The 22,108-nt window shown below is 55.3% G+C and overlaps 2 protein-coding genes across 4 annotated transcripts; one reads left to right on the forward strand and one right to left on the reverse strand.

Moving 5' to 3' along the window:
- Positions 1-3,333: 3,333 nt before the first annotated feature.
- RNF115 (ring finger protein 115) lies at positions 3,334-14,343 on the reverse strand. Of its 2 annotated transcripts, none has more exons than XM_027728055.2 (9): positions 14,237-14,343; positions 12,523-12,581; positions 10,704-10,755; positions 9,073-9,281; positions 7,993-8,064; positions 7,808-7,880; positions 7,622-7,715; positions 5,085-5,200; positions 3,334-4,040 (listed from the first exon to the last, which is right to left on the reverse strand). In XM_027728055.2, the coding sequence occupies exons 1-9, from the start codon at positions 14,312-14,314 to the stop codon at positions 3,930-3,932; spliced, it is 864 nt and encodes a 287-aa protein (XP_027583856.1). In that variant the 5' UTR covers positions 14,315-14,343; the 3' UTR covers positions 3,334-3,929. The 2 variants fall into 2 exon arrangements, with proteins under 2 accessions (XP_027583856.1, XP_027583857.1); XM_027728056.2 differs by having other exon boundaries at positions 14,255-14,329.
- Positions 14,344-14,571: 228 nt separating this feature from the next.
- Positions 14,572-21,282, forward strand: POLR3C (RNA polymerase III subunit C). 2 transcript variants are annotated; one of them, XM_039380504.1, is made up of 14 exons: positions 14,572-14,586; positions 14,792-14,984; positions 15,493-15,748; positions 16,767-16,952; positions 17,041-17,129; positions 18,105-18,209; positions 18,309-18,401; positions 18,486-18,566; positions 19,401-19,452; positions 19,555-19,615; positions 19,700-19,850; positions 20,046-20,147; positions 20,976-21,025; positions 21,119-21,282. In XM_039380504.1, the coding sequence occupies exons 2-14, from the start codon at positions 14,838-14,840 to the stop codon at positions 21,270-21,272; spliced, it is 1,527 nt and encodes a 508-aa protein (XP_039236438.1). In that variant the 5' UTR covers positions 14,572-14,586; positions 14,792-14,837; the 3' UTR covers positions 21,273-21,282. The 2 variants fall into 2 exon arrangements, with proteins under 2 accessions (XP_039236438.1, XP_039236441.1); XM_039380507.1 differs by lacking the exon at positions 14,572-14,586 and having other exon boundaries at positions 14,778-14,984.
- The last annotated feature ends 826 nt before the right edge of the window (positions 21,283-22,108 follow it).

Here is a 22,108-nt window from a genome sequence, read left to right on the forward strand (position 1 = left end):
CCCTCCCCTCTCCCTCTGACCCTCCCCTCTCCCCTCCCAGGCCACCTGCACGCTGCGACCCCCCCCCGAGGGGACACGGGTGGTCCCGGTGCCCCCCGAAGACCTTCTGCGCGTGGACAGGCTGGTGGGCATCGCGGGGGAGGGTTTTTTTTTGGGGGGGGGGGAGAAGGTGTGGTCCCAAATTTATTTTGGGAATTTTTTTTGGCCCCCCCAGGACTGTTCCAACACGTGGTGCGAGGAGCTGAGCTGTGCCCTGGGGGGGCTGGAGCGCGGCGGGGGGGTCTCGGTCCGGCTCCTGCGCACCCTCCACAGCGGCTTCTTCAGCGGGGTGAGCCCCGGGGGGGCGGGAATTGGGGACCCCCACCCTCCCCTCCCGCTCCAGGGAGGATCCAGAGGGCGGGGCTGGGACAAATCCCACCTTTTTCTCGCCTCCAGGCCAAATTCCGGAGCGTTCGGATCGTGGGCAGCGCCTGGCTGGGGGTCCAGGGGGGCGTGTTGGTGCTGGGCGAGGGGGGGCAGCGCAGGGAGGTACGAGCGACTCTCCCCCCCAAAAAAAAAAATTCCCTGTTTTTTCCCACCCCCCTCCATCCCTCTTCTTTTTTTTTTTTTCTCCCCCCTCCAATCCTTTTTTTTTTTTTCCCCCCTACAATCCCGTTTTTTTTTCTCCCCCTCAAATCCTTTTTTTTTTTCTCCCCCTCCAATCATTTTTTTTTTTTTCTCCCCCCTCCAATCCCGTTTTTTTTTTTTCTCCCCCCCTCCAATCCCGTTTTTTTTTTTTTTTTTTTCCCCCTCCAATCCGTTTTTTTTTTTTTCCCGCCCCCTCCAATCCAGTTTTTTTTTCCCAACCCCTACCAATCCAGTTTTTTTTTCTCCCGCTCACATCCCGGTTTTGTTTTTTTTCTCCCGCCTACAATCCCGTTTTTTCTCCCCCTCCAATCAAGTTTTTTTTTTCCCCCTCCCCTCTACCAATCCCGTTTTTTTTTCTTCCCGCCCCCAATCCCGTTTTTTTTTTTCTCCCCCCTCCAAAATCCAGTTTTTTTTTTTCTCCCGCTCCAAATCCCTGTTTTTTTTTTCTCCCGCCTCCAATCCCTGTTTTCCCGCAGCTGGTGCTGGAGGTGCTCCAGGGCCGGCGCGTGCCCGTGTCCCTGTGGATCCTGGGGGGCAGCGCCCTGGGGGGGCTCCTGCTGCTGGCGCTGCTCAGCCTCGGCCTCTGGAGGGTGAGGGGGGTCCCTGCCACCTTTGGGGGGTCCCTGTCACCTCTGGGGGGTCACAGTGTCACCTGGGGGGGGTCACAGTGTCACCTGGGTGAGGGGGTGGCAATGGCACCCTTTGGGGGGGGTCACAGTGTCACCTGAGGGGGGGGTGTCACAATGTCACCCTGAGGGGTCTCAGCCTCGGCCTCTGGAGGGTGAGGGGGGGTCACTGTCACCCTGGGGGGGGTCACAGTGTCACCTGGAGGGGTCACTGTCACCTCTGGGGGGTCACAGTGTCCCCTGGAGGGGTCACTGTCACCTGGGGGGGGGTCACAGTGTCACCTTTGTGGGGTCACAGTGTCCCCTGGAGGGGTCACTGTCACCTTTGGGGGGGTCACAGTGTCACCTTTGGGGGGGGGTCACAGTATCCCCTGGGGAAGGTCACCTTTGGGGGGTCACAGTGTCACCTTTGGGGGGGTCACAGTGTCCCCTGGAGGGGTCACTGTCACCTGGGGGTTCAGTGTCACCTTTGGGGGGGTCACAGTGTCCCCTGGGGGGGTCACTGTCACCTCTGGGGTGTCACACTGTCACCTGGGGGGGGTCATTGTCACCTGGAGGTTCACTGTCACCTGGGGGTTCAGTGTCACCTTTGGGGGGGTCACAGTGTCCCCTGGGGGGGGTCATTGTCACCTGGAGGTTCACTGTCACCTGGGGGTTCAGTGTCACCTCTGGGGGGTCACAGTGTCACCTGGGGGGGTTCAATGCCCCCCCCCAGGGGGTTCTTCCCACCCCTCCAATCCATCCTCTCCCCCCCCAGCTGGGATTCTTCTCCCGCCCGAAGCCGCCCCAGGAGGAGGAGGAGGAGGAGCAGGAGGAGCAGGAGCAGCACTGAGGCCCCTCCCGATCCTCGAGGCCATTCCCAGGATGTCCAGGGTTCATCCCGGGATTCTGCCACCCCCCCCCTTGGCTCCATCCCGGCGGGGGGGTGGGATTGGGCTGGCGGGGGGATGGATGAGCAGGTGAGGCCGGAGCCACCCCCCCCAACCACCCTCCCCAGGATTTGGGAGGGGGGGGGGACACGTGGAAGTGGGAAAAAAAGCTGGGAATGAGTCGGGATGGACGGAGCAGCTCCACCAATAAAACTCCGGGCCGTGCTCCCGCCGGATCCCACATCCCTGTGTGTGCACGGGAAAAACCTCTGGAATGACCCCAAATACATGGAGGGACGGGGGGGGGGGATTCAAATCCCAAATCCCAAATCCCAGCCTGTGCTGGCCTCAGATTTAAAGCCCGAAATCCGGATTAAATCCGGCTCCGTGGGGAAGGAATTCCTGATTCCTGTGACAATGTAGGAGAGGGAGGAAGGGGGAGCAGGAAGGGAGGGGGTGTGACCCCTCCCACCCCCCAAAATTCCCATCAGGAGAGCTGGAATGCTGGATGACAGGGATAAGCACCGGGATAAACCCAGGATCTGTCTGGATTTTCCCAATCCCTGCGGATCCACAGCCCTGTCCTGGCTCCTGCCCCAGGAACAGCTCCCGGCTTGGGAGGGAGGGGGGACAGGGACACCATTCCCAAATCCTGCAGGATCATTCCCCAAATCAGGGGTTTCCTTCCCCAAAAAGCCTTTCCCGAGCTCCCACCCCCCCTTTCCCAGCCCCAAGGATCCCTTGGGAACGGGAATTCCTTGAGAAAGGCCTTTATTGGACGGAAGAGCAAAGAAAACAGGGAATTCAATCCACGTGGACACGGAGCCACCAACCCCAAGAGGTTTGGGAATGTCCCACCCCCCTCGGGGGGGGGGGGTCAGTGGATCCCAGGAGTCCAAGGATAATTCCAAGGATTAAGACCTGAATGAAACTTCACAGAACTGAGGGGAAAAAAAAAAAACCCTCAAAACAACCAAAGAATCGGCAAAAATAAAGATTTTCCTTAAGTTACTGGGGAAGGTGGGGGGGGGGGGAATTCCCAAGGGATGAGCAACGTGGTCCATAATTCCTGCCTGGAATGGCGAGGGGGGGGGGGGGAGGTTTGGCCCCACCTGGGGCCACAGGCCCGTGGGAAACTGTTGAAAAAACCCCAAAAAACCCCCCCCCTTCAAAAAAAAAAAAAAAAAAAAAAGAAAGAAAAAAGTCCAGGATCCTGGAGCTGCCAAAATCCTGCTCGGAGCATTCCTGATCCCAGAGCATTCCCAGACTCCTGAGGGTCCAATCCCCCCTTCGGGAAGGGCTCCAGACCCCTCCTGCCTCCAGCTGCCCCCTGATTTTACGGACCCCGAGGCTTCCACCCAACCCGGGGCAATAAAATCCCTCCCGCCCCCCAATTCCAGGCGATCCCAGACAATTCCAGCTTCCCGGAGCGCGGGGAGATCCCCCCCAAAATCCCTTTTCCAGAGGAGGCCGTGAGGGACTCGGGAGCCCCCACTGGAAAAAAAAAACCAAAAACAACCCACCACCCCTTTCCATCCAAATCAAAATCCCTGCCCAGAATTCCCAATTTAGGAGGGACGAGGCGGCTCCTCGGAGCGGGAGGAGGAATTCCCGGGAGGAGGAATTCCCGGGAGGAGGAATTCCCGGGAGGAGAGCGCTCGGTGCCGCGATCCCGGGGGGGGTGGGCCCCCCAATTCCCGCTGCTTGGAGGAGGGGGGGTTTGTTGGAATTCTCGATGTACACCCGGAACGGGGGCTGCTCCGGCCTCCGAAGGCTCCGGAAGGCTCCGGAACGTTCCGGGGGAGGGTCAGAAAGTCCATCGCTCCTGCAGGGCGCTGTCGGAAGCGTCGGGATTCGGAGTCTGCCGGGTGGAATCTTCCCCCTTGAGGCTCTTCCTGCAGACGGGACACGTGTCGTGCTGCGGGGAATCAGGGAATCAGGGAATCAGGGAATTATGGAATTATGGAGTCAGGGAATCATGGAATTATAGAATCATGGAATTATAGAATTATGGAATCAGGGAATCATGGAATCACGGATCATAGAATCAGGGAATCGTGGAGTCATGGAATTATGGAATCAGGGAATCGTGGAGTCATGGAATTATGGAATCAGGGAATCATGGAATCACGGATCATAGAATTACAGAATCATGGAATCATGGAATTACAGAATCATAGAATCATGAGATTATAGAATCGTGGAATAGAATTACAGAATCATGGAATCACAGAATCATGGAATCATAGAGTTATGGAATCACAGAATCACAGAATCGTGGAATCACAGAATCATGGAATCATAGAGTTATGGAATCACAGAATCACGGAATCATGAGATTATAGAATCATGGAATTATAGAGTTATGGAATCACAGAATCATGGAATTATAGAATCATGGAATCATGGAATTATAGAATCATGGAATCACAGAATTATAGAATCATAAAATCACGGAATCACAGAATCATGGAATCACAGAGGCCTGGACCAGATCCCAGTGGGATGCAGCTCCATTCCCACCACTGGGAGGAAATCCCAGGAGCTCTGGGATTTGCAAGACATTTATATATGATCTACCGGGGATGGAATATCCAGGGATCAAAGAATTCCTGCTGGGAACAGGAGCTCTGGGATTTTTGAGTCATTTGTGTAGGATCTCCAGGGGATGGGGCATCCAGGGATCAAAGACCTGGGATTCCCACCACCCTCCAGGCCTGGCCTTCCAGCCAGTTCCTACCCCCCCAGAGCACCCCTTATCCAAGCCTTTTCCAGGAGCATCCCATGGGAAACATCGTCCCAGGCTGTGCTGAATTCCAGCCGGACACATCCACCCCTTCCCCTCATCCCCTGATCCTTAAAGGAGTTGGTCCCACAGGACCTGCCCTTCCTGTGGCCCCGATCCCTCGTCCCCAGAGCTGCTATCCCGAGGGGAATATCCCGGGTTTTTTTGGGATCTCACCAGCTCCAGCCAGGGCACGATGCAGCTGCTGTGGAAGACGTGGTTGCAGGGGAGCTGCCGGACCTGCTCCGCCACGGAATAGTCCTCCTTGCACACCGGGCATTCCAGCCCCGTGTCTGCAGGGAAACAGGGAATGGCGGGAATGAGGGCGCTCTGGGATTCGGGAGGCGGTCAGGGAGGGGCTGCTGGGGCAGGGATGGGCAGGGATCAAAGGAATGTCACCGGGAACAGGAGCTCTGGGATTTCTGAGTCGTTTGTGTGGGATCTACCAGGGATGGAATATCCAGGGATCAAAGGAATGTCACCGGGAACAGGAGCTCTGGGATTTCTGAGTCGTTTGTGTGGGATCTACTGGGGATGGAATATCCAGGGATCAAAGGAATGTCACCGGGAACAGGAGTTCTGGGATTTCTGAGTCGTTTGTGTGGGATCTGCTGGGGATGGAATATCCAGGGATCAAAGAATTCCTGCTGGGAACAGCAGCTCTGGCATTTCCACAACACCTATATATGATCTACTGGGGATGGAATATCCAGGGATCAAAGGAATGTCACTGGGAACAGGAGTTCTGGGATTTCTGAGTCGTTTGTGTGGGATCTGCTGGGGATGGAATATCCAGGGATCAAAGAATTCCTGCTGGGAACAGGAGATCCAGGATTTTTGAGTCATCTGTGTGGGATCTACTGGGGATGGAATATCCAGGGATCAAAGGAATGTCACCAGGAACAGGAGCTCCGGGATTTCTGAGTCGTTTGTGTGGGATCTGCTGGGGATGGAATATCCAGGGATCAAAGAATTCCTGCTGGGAACAGGAGATCCAGGATTTTTGAGTCGTTTGTGTGGGATCTACTGGGGATGGAATATCCAGGGATCAAAGGAATGTCACCGGGAACAGGAGTTCTGGGATTTCTGAGTTGTTTGTGTGGGATCTACCAGGGATGGAATATCCAGGGATCAAAGAATTCCTGCCAGGAACAGGAGCTCTGGGATTTCCACGACACTTATGTATGATCTACTGGGGATGGAATATCCAGGGATCAAAGGAATGTCACTGGGAACAGGAGATCCGGGATTTTTGAGTCATTTGTGTGGGATCTACTGGGGATGGAATATCCAGGGATCAAAGAACTCCTGCTGGGAACAGGAGCTCTGGCATTTCCACAACACTTATATATGATCTACTGGGGATGGAATATCCAGGGATCAAAGGAATGTCACTGGGAACAGGAGCTCCGGGATTTCTGAGTCATTTGTGTGGGATCTACTGGGGGTGGAATATCCAGGGATCAAAGAATTCCTGCTGGGAACAGGAGATCCAGGATTTTTGAGTCGTTTGTGTGGGATCTACTGGGGATGGAATATCCAGGGATCAAAGGAATGTCACCGGGAACAGGAGCTCCGGGATTTCTGAGTCGTTTGTGTGGGATCTACTGGGGATGGAATATCCAGGGATCAAAGAATTCCTGCTGGGAACAGGAGCTCTGGGATCTCCCTCGGTGATCCCGGGGGGTCCCTTCCACCTTGGATAGTCCAGGATTCCAGGATTCCCAGCCTGCCTGTGCTCTGTAGGCTCAGTGGAATTCCAGCTGGTCCTCGGCTTCCCGGAGAAGGGCAGGACCCAGGGGGGGTGTAAAACCATGGGATAAAAATATCCCGCCTGGAATTGCCGGGTTTAACCATAATGGAGGGATCGGATTCCAGGAAGGGAGCGGCTGGGAGGGGGAGGGAAAAAATTCCCGAGATTTTTAATTGCAAAATAATCTCAGGATCGTTCCGAGACACCCCCAGCTCCCGGCTGGCACAGCATTCCATGACATTGCCAGGCTGGAATACGCCGGGAGCCGGTTGGAAAGGGAAGAAGGGATGAGCTGAGAGCACAAACAGGGATTTGGGGATGGGAAAAGCCCAGGAATCTCCAGGATCATCCCTAAACATCCCAGGGAAAGCAGGGAGCTGATCCCAAGGCACTGCCTGTTCCCTTTTTCCTTCTCCCTCCCAAATTTGTCCCAAATGGCATTTTTATCTCCCTCTGGCTCCTGGGTGGGAAGCTGAGAATTCCCATATGGATTCCAATGGGGGGGGAAGGAAATACATTCCAAAGCTTCCAGGAATGCACTGGCATTCTGGGATTGGGGGGGAAAAATGGGATCTCTTGGGAAGGTTTGGGAAGGGAAGGTTTGGGAAGGGAAGGGAAGGAAAGGAAGGTTTGGGAAGGGACGGTTTGGGAAGGGACAGTTTGGGAAGGTTTGGGAAGGGAAGGTTTGGGAAGGGAAGGTTTGGGAAGGGAAGGTTTGGGAAGGGAAGGTTTGGGAAGGGAAGGGAAGGTTTGGGAAGGGAAGGTTTGGGAAGGGAAGGGAAGGTTTGGGAAGGGAAGAGATGGTTTGGGAAGGGAAGGGAAGGTTTGGGAAGGGAAGGGAAGGTTTGGGAAGGGAAGGGAAGGTTTGGGAAGGGAAGGTTTGGGAAGGGACGTTTTGGGAAGGGAACAAAGGGATGTCAAACACCAGGCTCCAGGTGCCAGCGGATCCGGAGTCACCCACCCACTTGTTCCTGCGTCACCGGCACCGTCGGGAGCGACGAGATCTTCTCCTTGTCCGCCGGCGGCGGTCCCGTGTTTTCCAGCTGCCCCAGGAGCTGCAGAGGAGCGGGAATTCCAGGCTCAGGAATTCCCGTGGCCCTGGATCCCTCCCCCCTGCCCCCCCAAAGCCGGCACGGGTGCCCCTCACCTGGGTGACGATGGCGTCGAGGCCGCTCTGTCCCCACGCGTAATCCCCGGGGTTGGAGTGCAGCATCCCGCTCCTGCCGGCGGGAGAGCCCAGGAATTCCTCCCTCCCCCATCCCAAACCTGCCTCCGGGGGCTCATCCCGGGGTTTTTTTTTTTTTTTTTTTTTTTTGGGGATTTTTAACTCACCAGGAAAAGGGATGTTGGGAGCCGGGGACGGCCGAGTTGGCGAAAAACCCCGCGAAGATCTGCTGGATTATCCTGGGAAAAGAAAGGAGGGGTGGGAGGGGGAAAGGTGGGAAAAGTGAGTGGGGTGAATAAATAAAGGGTGGGAGCAGGGATGGGCAGGGGGAAAACGGGAATTCCTGCCCCATGGATGCGTGGCTGCAGGGCTCGTGAGTGGGAAAATCCCTGGATAAAAGAGAGGGACAGCAGGAAGGAATTAGGGAAGGGAGCTCATCCCAGGGTGGGAGCACCGGGAATGCCTCGAGTTCCAATGGAAGGGTTGGCACTGGGACAGGGAAAATCTGGGAAAAACATGGGAAGAACAAGTTAAATAAATAACTAAATAAATAAATTTATTAATTAATTCATCCCAGAGTGGGAGAACTTGGAATGCTCTGAGTCCCAAAGAATTGGCAGCGAGACAGGGAAAACCCGGGAAAAACATTGGAAGAATCCAATGGAAGAGTTGGCACTGGGACAGGGAAAATCTGGGAAAAACATGGGAAGGACAAGCTAAATAAATAAATAAATAACTTAATTAATTCATCCCAGGGTGGAAGAATTGGGAATGCCTCGACTTCCAACGGAAGAGTTGGCACTGGGACAAGGAAAACCAGGGAAAAACATTGGAAGAACAAATCAAATCAAATCAATCAATCAATCAGTCAATTATTTAATTCATCCCAGGGTGGGAAAACTGGGAATGCCTCGAGTTCCAATGGAAGGGTTGGCACTGGGACAGGGAAAACCTGGGAAAAACACTGGAAAAACAAGTGAAATAAATAAATCCATAAGTAACTGGTGGCAGCAGGAATAGGCAGCAACACAGGGAATCCCGTTCCCATGGATACAGGGGCTCACGGCTGGGAATTCCCTGGAAAAAGCCCCGAAATGGAGGGAGAGCTCCGAAGGAATCTCACGGGAACACCGGGAATGCCCCGGCAGCGAGCCGGGGAAAGCCACTGGGAATTGTGCTGAAGGGAAGTGCCGGGATCCCTCGTTTCTTCCCAGATCCCGGTTTTTTCCCCGGGAGTTCCCACTCACCCCTCGATGGCGGGCGAGCGATCCGGGCGGGAGCTGCCTCGGGATCGGAACCTGCGGCTCGGGGGCAGCCGGGGGGGGCGGCCGGGCCCCCACAGCTCTCCCGGGGGGCCCCGATCCGGATCCCGGCCCTCGGAATCCAGGGAGCCGCCGGCGCTCAGGAAGGGCCGGAAATCCGGGAAGAACATCGTGTGGTCCAAGTGGTCCCAAAGCTGCGGAGAAAAGGGAAAGGGAAAAGAAGGGGAGATTCCCTCCGGCTCCGGCGCTCATCCCGTTGGGAACGGAGCCCGCGGCGCCGGAGCGACGGTCCCGTGGGTGCCGTGGATTCCCGGGAATGAAAGGCCGGGAAAAAGGCTCGATTGTAGCCCGAGGGGATGTGGAGCCACCGGGACAACCCCCCGGAATGCCCGTTATCCCAAGAAATCCAGAGGTTATGGCGTCGGTCTCTCGCTCTCTCCAAGGGCTGGAATTTGAGGAGGGATAATCCGTGGGATCCCCCCGGGGGTCTCACGGCCCCAGGGAAGGACATGGATGTGGATTTGGAAGGATCCCCCATCCCTGTGCTCCTCCATCCCGCTGTTTTGTGGGATCTGTCCCTGTGGATAAAGCCATTCCCTGCCCCTGCCATGGATCCTGGGGGATCTGTCCCTGTGGATAAAGCCATTCCCTGCCCCTGCCATGGATCCTGTGGGATCTGTCCCTGTGGATAAAGCCATTCCCTGCCCCTGCCATGGATCCTGGGGGATCTGTCCCTGTGGATAAAGCCATTCCCTGCCCCTGCCATGGATCCTGGGGGATCTGTCCCTGTGGATAAAGCCATTCCCTGCTCCTGTGATGGATTCTGTGGGATCTGTCCCTGTGGATAAAGCCATTCCCTGCCCCTGGGATGGATCCTGTGGTGCCTCATCCCACCTCCTCCCTGATTTCTCCCATTCCCAGCCCAGAGCCTCTCCAAGGGTGATACAGGGGGAAGATCCATGGATCTCCACTCCAGAGGGTGCAGGAAAACCCCCAGGAATTCACAGCCAGAGCCCCCCCTCCCCAGGGCGACCCCCTCCCACAAATCCTTTTGGATTAAGGAATAAAAGCCAAGGAATAAACATTCCGTGTTGTCCCGCTGCTCTGACGGGATGGAGGCCACTTCCAGGTGTTATTCATCCCAAAATCCAGGCTGATCCTGCTGGAACTCGGGAATTTCTGGGATATGAAGCAATATCCAGGCAATAATTGGGATCAGGAGGAATCCCAGAGGAAGAGGGGACCCAGCACGGGAGCAAAGAGGAAGAATCCAGACTGGGAGCAGACTGGGATCTGCATTGGAATTCTGGCTGTGTGGTGACCCCATTCCTGGCTCGGGATTGAGGGAATTCCCTACGAGTTTGGACTTTAGAATGGATGGATTCTGGAAAATCTGGGAGCAGGAAGAACCCCCCCACAAATCCCGGGATGTGCCAGTACCAGCCTCTTCCCTGAATCCTTCTTTTCCATGTCCTGCCCGTCCCTGCCGGGTCTTGTTGCCAAAAGTGTCCTGAAAATTCCCCCCAATCCTGCAAATTGCCAGGAAAAGGAGCTGCCAGGGAAGATGCCTGAGGAAAAAACTCTGGATTTTGGGGGAAAAAAGCAGGAAAACTCACCTCTGCGAACTGCGAGGAGGGGCTGCCATCCAGGGCACTTCCATCGAAAAAACTGGGAAAAGCAGGAGAGTGAGGGCAGGGCCCATTCCCAAAATTCCCCTCTGCTCCCAAAAATCCTCCCTGTGCTCCCAAAAATCCCTCCTGTGCTCCAAAAATCCCTCCTGTGCTCCCAAAATTCCCTCCTGTGCTCCCAAAAATCCCTCCTGTGCTCCCAAAAATCCCTCCTGTGCTCCCAAAAATCCCTCCTGTGCTCCCAAAAATCCCTCCTGTGCTCCCAGAAATCCCCTCTGTGCTCCCAAAAATCCCTCCCGTGCTCCAAAAATCCCTCCTGTGCTCCCAAAAATCCCTCCTGTGCTCCCAAAATCCCTCCTGTGCTCCCAAAAATCCCCTCTGTGCTCCCAAAAATCCCTCCTGTGCTCCCAAAAATCCCTCCTGTGCTCCCAGAAATCCCTCCTGTGCTCCCAAAAATCCCTCCTGTGCTCCCAAAAATCCCTCCTGTGCTCCCAAAAATCCCTCCTGTGCTCCCAAAAATCCCTCCTGTGCTCCCAGAAATCCCTCCTGTGCTCCCAAAAATCCCTCCTGTGCTCCCAAAATTCCCTCCTGTGCTCCCAAAAATCCCTCCTGTGCTCCCAAAAATCCCTCCTGTGCTCCCAAAATTCCCTCCTGTGCTCCCAAAAATCCCTCCTGTGCTCCCAAAAATCCCTCCTGTGCTCCAAAAATTCCCTCCTGTGCTCCCAAAAATCCCTCCCGTGCTCCCAAAACCGTCCCCAGCCTTCCCAAATCCCTGTTTTGTTTCCCGGAATCCCCCCAGAAGGGATAAAAAAAAAATACAAAAAAATACATAAAAAAGGTTAAAAAATACAAAAGGTTAAAAATACAAAAGGTTAAAAACACAGAAAAGGTTAAAAAGATAAAAGGTTAAAAAATACAAAAAAATGGTTAAAAAAATAGAAAAAGAGGTTAAAAAATAAAAGGTTAAAAAATTACAAAAAAAAGTTAAAAAATACGAAGAAAGGTTAAAAATACAAAAGAAGGTTAAAAACGCAAAAAAAAGGTTAAAAAATAAGAAAAAGGTTAAAAAATACAAAGAAAAAGGTTAAAAAATGCAATGGTTAAAAAATACAAAAAAAGATTTAAAAAATACAAAAAAAAGGTTAAAAAATACAAAAAAGGTTAAAAAATACAAAAAAGTTAAAAAAATTCAAGAAAGTTAAAGAAATACAAAAAAAGGTTAAAAAAAGGGCCAAAAAGAGCAAAAAAGGGTTTTGGGGTTTTTTTAAATATCAAAAAGGGTGAGAAATAGAGTAAAAAAAGTAAAAAAAAACACAAAATGGGAAAAGCCAAAATACTAAAAAGGTGGGTTGTTCAGCAAAAAAAAACCCCAAAAGGGGAAAAAAAAAATAAAGACCCAAAAGGGATGGTGTTTTTTTGGCAAAAAGAAATATCAACACGGGTAAAAAAAAAAAAAGAGGGGGAAAAAAAGACTAAAAAGGAGGAAAAAACATGGAAAAAAAAATCAAAAAGGGTGCTTTTAACCTCCAAAAAAAGAAAAAAAATCCGAAAGGGCAAAAAAAATAGGAAAAAGGGTAAAAAAAAATACAAAAAAGGGTAAAAGAAATCAGAAAAGGGTAAAAAAAAAATATGAAAAAGAGTAACAAAAAAAATACGAAAAAGGGTAAAAAAAAAAAGACCAAAAGGTGCAAAAAAAGAGCAAAAAGGGGGGGGGGGAAAAAGACCAAAATATGGCATTTTTCCCACTTCATCTCCCTGTTGTCTCTCCACGTGCCCAGCTCTGGGATATCCCTGGATTTTCCGGTACCTGGAATCATCAGTGACTTCCTCGATGAAGCCGGACTCGCAGCGGGGGCAGGTGTATTCCTGGGAAGACAAGGAGTTGGGATTAGCCACGGGATACTCGGGATTCCAGGGAAAATCAGCTCCCTCCCAGGAAGATTCCCGATCCTGGCTGCCCACCAGCTCATCCCACCCGATCCCAATCCCAATCCCAAGGGATTTGGGTGCTCGGGAGCTGAAGAGCCAATGGGAGAAAATCCCTTCAGAATGGAAAAGTTTTCCCTGCTCTCATTCTCTCTCTCCTAGAGCTGTGGGTTGCCTTGAATTCGGGGAAAAACATGGAAAAACCAAAAAGTTCCCCCCCTCACACCTTCCCTCCTGGATTCTCTCTCCCAGATCTTTCCTTCCCTGGATTCCATCCCACAGCTGGAGTGTTCCCAAATCCCACTTTTCCATCCAGAGCTGATCCCTGCCGGATCAGAACATTCCTTTTTTCTTTCCCAGATTCCCTCCCCCCCCCCCCCCCTCAAGCATTCCCAAAGTCCGCCTTTCTCAGTTTTGTGGGATCTCCATCCAAACCCTTCCTCGTGTGCTTCCCCAGATCCGTTCCCATCGGCATCCCAGTCCCAAATCCTGCTCTGGAGGAGGTGGGAAGCAAAGCCCAGCCCCCGCCCTGGCTGCTCCAGCTCCTTCCTGTGCATTCCCAGCTGGATCAGATTCCGGAGCCAGCGCAGGTGACACCTCCCGGTAACCCAACCCCGGCAGCTCCGGCTTCAGCCACGGATTCTGTTGCTTCCAGGAGATTCCAGCTCTGTTTTTCCAGCCCCAGCCCCTGTTCACCTCTGGATCCTTATCCCACGGGATCTCTATTTCCTTGGGAATACGCAGGACCATCCCCACACCTCAAACAGCCTCGCTTTCCCAATTTTTCCCTAAGCAAAGCAGCTCATTCCAAACTATCCCACCTCGATTCCAGAGCATCCCACCTCAGTTCCCACCACCCCATCCCGATCCAGAGTTATCCCATCCCAGCTCTGAGCATCCCACATCATTCCAGACTATCCAAACGTTTGGCTCTTCCCAGACTCCCTTCCTTTCTCTTGTTCCCAGCCTTTTCCTTCCCAAAAACTCCCCTTCCCTTCCTTCCCAGACCTTCCCTTCCCAAACCTTCCCAAACCTTCCCTTCCCAAACCTTCCCTTCCCAAACCTTCTCTTCCCAGCCGCAGGGAATAGGAACTGGGAAAATTTAGGAGCAGGTTGGCAATTCCCACCCTGTCAGGATGTTGGGACCGCTCAGGGAGCGGGATGGGAATGGGATTATCCCAAATCCCAGTCTGAGATCTGGGATGGGGGGCGGGATTTTGGGGTCGCCGATCCTGTTCCGTGGGGGGATTTTGGGGTCGCTCCCTCCCTGCAGGTTCGGGAGGTTTTGGGGGGGGCCCAGCACGGGGAGGAGGAAGGATGGGGAGTCCCCCCTTGGCTGGGGGGTCCCTAAAGGGATTCGGGGGGGCTGGAGACACCGAAGAGTCGGGCATTGGGAGGGGGGTCACCCCTTCCTGCAGGGATTTGAGGGGGAGGGGGTCACCTTTGAGGGGAGCAGGGGGGTCACCCCTTCCTCTGAGGCCTCAGGGAAGGACTGGGGGGTCATCCCCGCCTGCCGGACCCTCCCACCCCCCCCCGGCCCGGGGCTCACCGGCAGCTCGGAGCTCCCCCGAGTCCCCCTCCCGCCCGGGGCTCACCGGCAGCTTGGGGCTGACCTCGCCCTTGCAGCTGTGGCAGAAGAACCGGTGCTGCGGCACCGCCGCCGCCTCCGCCATCTTCGCCCGCCGTCACTCCTCCGGGGGGGCCACAGAGCGCGGCCCAGAGCGGCTCGCGCTTCCGCTCAGCTCGTCTGCTCCGCTCCCATCGCGGAGAGCGAGGGCGCGAGGATAGAGCGGCCCCGCGGGGGTAGCGGCGCGCAGTGCGCCCCCTGCTGTGGGGCCTCCCAAGGAGGGACGGCGGCGGCGGCGGCGGCGGAAGTGGCGGAAGCGGAAGTGGAGGGGAAAGCGGAAGTGGTCGTTGCCATGGCGGCGGTTGCGGCCTAGGCCAGGTCTGGGGGTGAGAGCAGGGAGGGCCCGGGACCCCTGAGGGGGGGAGGAGGGGAGATCCCACCTGAAGAGGGGGGGGAGGGGCGCCGGGATCCCTGTGACACGGCTGATTTCCCCCAGGAGGGGACACAGAGAACCCCGGGGGGGGGTCAACATCTGTCCCGGGGACACGGGTCAACATCTGTCCCCTCTCTGTCCCCCCCACAGCTGTTCTTTCCCCACCACGTTCCTGGAATTCCTGGGAGCCGCCGGGATGACGCAGGCGGAGCTGCGGCTCTGCTCCCTGCTGCTCCAGGAGCACTTCGGGGAGATCGTGGAGAAAGTCGGGAATTCCCTGCTCCGGACGGGCCCGCGGCCGCTGCGGCTCCTGGTGGGCGACACGGGGCTGCTCCCGGATCAGGTACGGGGTGGGAGGGGACCAGAGGGGGAAACCGGTGGGAAAACCTGGAGAAGGACGAGGAATTTTTAATAACAGTAACTCAGAGGGTTTTCTGGAGTGGGAGGTTTGTATCTCCCTGGAAAACTTCTTTGGAAAGGAGGAGAGAAACTCTGAGGCTCTGTAGGGAGGAAAGATGGGAATAAACCGGTGGGAAAACGTGGAGAAGGACAGGAATTTTTAATGAGATAAATCAAGAGTGGGAGGTTCGTGTGGCCCTGGAAAACTTGAGGAAGGAGGAGGGAAACTGGTGCTGTGTAGAGAGCAAAAGAATCCAGGGACAGGGATAGATGGGGGGAGAAGGACAAGGCATTTCAAATGAAATAAATCAGGAAGGGGGAATTTTTCCAGAGCGGGAGGTTTGTGTTCCCCTGAAAAGGAAGGAGGAGGGAAATTCGGGTTCTCCGTGAGGAAAACGGGGATCTGGGCAGGGGAAAAAGTGGGATCCCAACCTTCCCGCTCCCCCCCACAGGTGAAGAAGGCCCTTTGTGTCCTGCTCCAGCACGACCTGGTGCGGTACGAGGTGCAGCCCCGCGGCTCCGTGGAATACGAGGCGCGGAGCGAGCGGATCCTGCGGATCCTGCGCTACCCCCGCTACATCTACACGGCCAAGACGCTCTACGGGGACCCCGGGGAGCTGCTGGTGGAGGAGCTGCTGCTCCACGGCCACCTCTCCATGAGCTGCGCCGTGGCCAGGGTGGCCGATCGCCTCACCGAGACCATGGAAGGTGGGAGGGAAGGTCCTCCCTGGAAAAAAAAACGGGAGCAGGTTTGGGAATGTGGGAGCAGAGGATTTGGGGGGTGTTCATGGCCAGGTCGTGGTGTCACCACATCCTCCAGAGGCTCAGGAACATCCTGGATCTGGCTGATGGAGACCATGGAGATAGAGGTGATGGAGACTATGGAGGGTTGGAGGCTTCTCCCTTTAAAAAAAATGGGATCTGGGAGCGGGTTTGGGAATGTGGGACCAGAGGCTCCATGGGGTGTGATGGTCGTGGTGGTGGCCACGGTGTCACCGTGTCCTCCAGAGCCTCAGGAACATCCTAGATCCGGTCATGAACAGGCTGATGGAGACTATGGAGGGTGGGAAACACCTCCTTAGAAAAATAGGGGTCTGGGAGCAGGTTTGGGAATGTGGGAGCAGAGGATTTGTGGGGTGTTCATGGCCAGGTCGTGGTGGTGTCACCGTGTCCTCCAGAGCCTCAGGAACATCCTGGATCTGGTCATGGAAAGGCTGATGGAGACCATGGAGGGTGGGAAGCTCCTCCCTTTAGAAAACAGGGATCTGGGAGCAGGTTTGGGAATGTGGGAGCAGAGGATTTGTGGGATGTTCATGACCAGGTCGTGGTGGTGTCACCGTGTCCTCCAGACTCTCAGGAACATCCTGGATCCGGTTGATGGAGACTATGGAGGGTGGGAAGCTCCTCCTTAGAAAAATAGGGATCTGGGAGCAGGTTTGGGAATGTGGGACCAGAGGCTTTGGGGGGTGTTCATGGCCAGGTCGTGGTGGTGGCCACAGTGTCACCACATCCTCCAGAGCCTCAGGAACATCCTGGATCCGGTCATGGAAAGGCTGATGGAGACCATGGAGGGTGGGAAGCTCCTCCCTTTAGAAAACAGGGATCTGGGAGCAGGTTTGGGAAGGTGGTCCCAGAGGGTCTGGGGGGTGTTGACGCTCGTCGTGGTGACCGTGGCGCCGGGACTATCCCAGATATCCACCCGCTCCACGGCTCCTCTCCCCCCTAGATGGGAAGACCATGGATTACGCCGAGGTGTCCGGCACGTTCGTGCGCCTGGCAGACACCCACTTCATCCGGAGGTGCCCGATGGTCCCGGAAAACCCCTGGAACGCCGCGGAGCCGCCGCCCCCCGCGCCCGCCCTGGCCATCGCCGAGAGGGACATGTACGTCGTGCCGCGGCTCAGCCTCGCCGGTGAGGGGATTCCCGGGATTTCGGGGGCCTCGGGAAGCGCTCGGCCCCGCCATTCCGGGTGGGAGACGCCGGGTTTTTGGCTCGGCAGGGAAAGGGAAGCGGAGACGCTCGTGCGACGAGGAAGAGGACGGGCAGCGCAAGGCCAAGAGGCAGAAGCAGGAGGGAGGAAGCTCGGAGGTACCTGGAATTCTGGGGCTGGGAATCGGGGCCTGGGAAGGGTGGGATGGGCATATTCCTGAACTGGAGAAACCAGGGGGGTTTGTGAGCCCTTTCCCTCATTTTTTGTGGTTCCTTTTCCTCGTTTTTCTGCTGCTTCCTCCTCATCTTTTGTGGCTCCTCTTCCTCACTTTCCTTGGCTCCTCTTCCTCACTTTTCTTGGCTCCTCTTCCTCACTTTCCTTGGCTCCTCTTCCTCACTTTTCTTGGCTCCTCTTCCTCAGTTTTGTGGCCCCTTTCCCTAATTTTTTTGGCTCCTTTCCTTCAAACTTTTTCTGCCCCATTTCCCTCAGTTTTGTGGCTCCTTTTTCTCTTTTTTTGGGCTCCTCTTTCACATTTTTTGTGGCTTCTTTTCCTAATGTTTTGTGACTCTTCTTCCACATTTTTTTTGCCCCTCTTTTCCCTCAGTTTTGTGACCCCTTTTCCTCACTTTTGATTGCTCTTTTTTCCTGCCTCATCTCCCTCATTTTTTCATCTCTTTTTCCTTATTTTTGTGTTTCATTTCCCTCAGTTTTGTAGCCCCTTTTCCTCATTATTTTGGCTCCTTTCCTTCAAACTTTTTCTGCCCCTTTTCCCTCAGCTTTGCGGCTCCTTTTTCTCTTTTCCCTTATTTCTGTTTCATTTCCCTCAGTTTGGTGGCACCTTTTCCTCCTTTTTTTGTGCCTCATTTCCCTCGTTTTCCCATCTCTTTTCCCTTAATTTTATGTTCCATTTCCTTCAGTTTTGTGCCTCCTTTCCCTCACTTTTTACCGCTTCTTTCTCCTACCTCATTCCCTCATTTTCCCATCTCTTCTCCCCTATTTCCATTTAATTTCCCACCGCTTTGTGCCTCCTTTTCCTCATTTTTTTCCTGCCTCCTTTCCACCAGCTTCATGCCTCCTCTCCCTCAGCTTTCCCACCCCCTTCCCCTCATTTCTTATCCCTTTTCCCCCCTCAGCCCCCTCCGGACGACGGCATTTACTGGCAGGTGAACCTGGAGCGTTTCCACCAGCACTTCCGTGACCAGGCTCTGGTCAGCGCCGTGAGCAGTCGCATGGACCAGGTCTGGCTCTCCCCCCCCCATTCCCGCTCCGGATCCGGGCTTTTCCCTGCCCTGAATCCCGTTTTCCCCCCGTTTTCCCCCCCGTTTTCCCCCCTGCAGACCAGCAGCGAGGTGGTGCGGACGATGCTGCGCATGAGCGAGGTGACCACGGCCTCGGGCGCGTCCCACACCCAGCCCCTCTCCTCCAACGAGGTGGGTCCTTGGGAGCCTCCTGGAGTGCTGGGAATCCCTTGGAATGCCTTTGACATTCCCTGCTTTTTTTTCCCTCCCACGTAGATATTCCGGGCTCTTCCTGCCGGGTACAACATCGGGAAGCAGGTCCTGGACCAGTACCTGGCACTCCTGGCTGATGATCCGGTGGGTGCCCCCGGGCTCTCCAGGGCTTTTCCAGCCTCTGGCATTCCATGCTTCCATGGAATTCGCTCTGTCTGTTCACCCCCGGGCTCTCCAGGGCTTTTCCAGCCTCTGGCATTCCATGCTTCCATGGAATTCGCTCTGCTCTCCGAGGGGAAAGCGGGTTTTACTGAGAGTTAACGGTTTTTAACAGACACTGACCAATTCTGAAGTTTTTGTACAGATATTGGAGTTAGTTACCAGATATTAGAGATATTTAACAGATACTGAAGTTATTTAACAAATCCTGAAGGCTTTGAAGAGATATCAAAGATACTGAACAGATATTGAGGTTATTTAATAGATATTATTTAAACAGGTATTTAACAGGGTCCAAAGATATTTAAGAGACATTGAAGATACTCAAAAGATGATGAAGGTATTTAAAAGACACCAAAAATACTTAAAAGTTACTGGAGAGATATTTAAAACATATTGATGATATTCAGAAAAGATGCCAAAATTACTTAAAAAAACACTGAAGTGACTCCAAATATTTTGAAGTTACTCAAAATCCATTGAAGAGACCTAAAATTTTGGTCACTGAGGATATTTGAAAGTTATTTAACAGATCCCGAAGGTATTTAACAGTCACTGAAGATATTTATAAGATATTAAAGGGATTTAAAAGCCTTTGAAAGTGTCACTATTTGTTGAAGTCGTAGATTTTTTTTTTTTTCTTTTCCCAAAATCTCTGGTTTTTTTTTCTTCCCACTCCAGATTTTACAGGAAAAAACCAACCATGTTTTCCTTCTCTGGGGATGTCCTGACCTCTTCCCCTGTTGTCTCTCCCTGCAGCTGGAGTTCGTGGGGAAGTCTGGGGACAGCGGTGGGGGCACCTACACCGTCAGTATCCTTTGGAGAGGGGGGGGACACACTTGGTGTTCCCAGGCCTGAAACATTCCCAAGCTCTGGAATTTTCTCCTTGACCTCGCCCCCCCCCACCCCGCAGACCTGCACAAGGCCCTGGCGTCTCTGGCCACGGCCACGCTGGAGTCCATCGTGGAGGAGAGGTGACAGGGGGACCTGGGATATTCCCAGGCTTTTCCAGGGGCCCCCTTCCCACAATCCCTCCTCATCCCGCTCTTCCCGCCCAGGTTCGGCTCCCGCTGCGCCCGGATCTTCCGCCTGCTCCTGCGCAAGAAGCACCTGGAGCAGAAGCAGGTGGAGGATTTTGCCATGATCCCGGCCAAGGAGGCCAAGGACATGCTCTACAGGATGCTCTCGGAGAACCTGGTGTCCCTGCAGGTGAGGGAAACTCCGGAATCCGGGAGATTCCCCCGGCTGGAATAGCTTGGCCGGGGGTTTCCAGGCGCTTCCAGGTGATCCTGCCTGGGAGCTGGCACCAGGGACACCTCTGGGGAGGGAGAGGGGGTCCCACCAGGGACACCTGTGGGGAGGGGGACCCCCTTAGCTTGGTCCCTGCCCCTCTCCTTCCCACAGGAGATTCCCAAGACTCCGGACCACGCTCCCTCCCGCACCTTCTACCTGTACACGGTGAACGTGGCGGCCGCCGCCCGGATGCTGCTGCACCGCTGCTACAAGGTGGGTGCCCAGCACCTGAACATCGGCCAGGCCGGCCTATCCATGCGGGAATTCCCAGGGAATCCAGGTGGCACAGCCCCCTCCTTCCCGGTGCCACCAGGGGTGGTGGCAGCGGCACCGTCCCCGCGTCCCCTCATGGGGTTTTTGTGAGTGTGGGGTCCCCCCAACACCCCTGGGCTGGGGGGCTCACCTGGCTCTGTATTCCCAGAGCTCCTGCTCCAGTATCCAAGTGTCCAGGTGTCACAGTCCCCTCCTTCCTGGTGCCACCAGGGGTGGCAGTGCCACCGTCCCCGTGTCCCCTCATGGGGTTTTTGTGAGTGTGGGGTCCCTTGGTGTCCCCCAACACCCCTGGGCTGGGGGGGCTCACCTGGCTCTTTATCCCCAGAGCTCCTGTTCCAATGTCCAAGTGTCCAGGTGTCACAGTCCCCTCCTTCCTGGTGCCACAGGGGTGGCAGTGCCACTGTCCCCATGTCCCCTCATGGGGTTCCCCGGTGCCCCCAACACATCCCCAGTTCCCCCATTGGGTTTTTGTGAGTGTGGGGTCCCCCCAACACCCCTGGGCTGAGGGGCTCACCTGGCTCTGTATCCCCAGAGTTCCAGAATCCAAGTGTCCAGTGTCCAGGTGTCCCAGAGGTGGCAGTGCCACCCTCCCCGTGTCCCCCCAGGAGGTTCCCTGGTGTCCCCCAACACCCCTGGGCTGGGGGGCTCACTGGCTCTGTATCCCCAGAGCTCCTGCTCCAATGTCCAAGTGTCCGGGTGTCCCAGAGGTGGCAGTGCCCCTGTCCCCGTGTCCCCCCCAGTGCCCCCAACGCCCCTGTTTGCCCCCAGAGCGCCGCCAACCTGATGGAGCGCCGGCAGCACGAGACGCGGGAGAACAAGTGAGCGCCGCGCCGGGACCGGGGGCTCAGCGGGTCCAAGGGGGGGGTCTGGAGCCGCCAGCACCGCGTCCCCGTGTCCCTGTCCCCTGGCAGGAGGCTCCTGGAGAAGTCCCAGCGGGTGGAAGCCATCCTGGCCTCCATGCAGGCCACGGGCGCCGAGGAGGAGCAGCTGCGGGAGGTGGAGGAGATGCTGACGGGGCCCGAGAGGCAGCAGCTGGAGAACCTCAAACGCAACGTCAACAAGTGAGGGGACAGGAGGGGACAGGGAGGGGATGGGGATGGGGACGGGGATGGGGATAGGGAGGGGATAGGGAGGGAACGGGGATGGGGATAGGGAGGGAATGGGGATGGGGATAGGGAGGGAATGGGGATGGGGATAGGAGGGAATGGGGATGGGGATAGGAGGGGATGGTGAGGGGGATAGGGAGGGGACAGGGATGCCCCGCCCCGAGAGGCAGCAGCTGGAGAACCTCAAACGCAGAGTCAACCAGTGAGGGGACAGGAGGGGACAGGGAGGGGACAGGGATGGGGACAGGGATGGGGATAGGGAGGGAACGGGGATGGGGATAGGGAGGGAATGGGGATGGGGATAGGGAGGGGACGGGGATGGGGATAGGGAGGGGACAGGGACGGGGATGGGGAGGGGACAGGGATGGGGATAGGGAGGGAATGGGGATGGGGATAGGGAGGGGAAACGGGGATGGGGATAGGAGGGAATGGGGAGGGATAGGGAGGTAAGTGGGGATGGTGTATCTGGCTGGGACATGGATTGAACCGTGATTTGAATATGGAGGGAACGGGTATGGGATAGGTCGGGTACGGGGATGGGGACTCGTGCTGAATGTGGACTGGGTATCAGGTAGTTGAAATGGGGAGGGTTGCTAGGGAGGGGTACGGGGCTTGGATAGGAGGGGTACAGTGCATGTGTATATTGGTGGGAACGGGTCTTTGTATATGGAGGGACGGGATGGGATAGGGGGGAAGGGATTGGGATTAGGAGTGGACGGGTATGGTGATAGGAGGGGACAGGTTGATTGGTAAGTGAGGAATGGGATGGGTAAGTAGGAGGGAATGGGGATGGGG

This window comes from Pipra filicauda, unplaced genomic scaffold (assembly GCF_003945595.2).
Source record: "Pipra filicauda isolate LSUMZ 115617 unplaced genomic scaffold, ASM394559v2 scaffold1080_size65607_pilon, whole genome shotgun sequence".
In the NCBI taxonomy this organism is placed as follows: Eukaryota; Metazoa; Chordata; class Aves; order Passeriformes; family Pipridae; genus Pipra; species Pipra filicauda.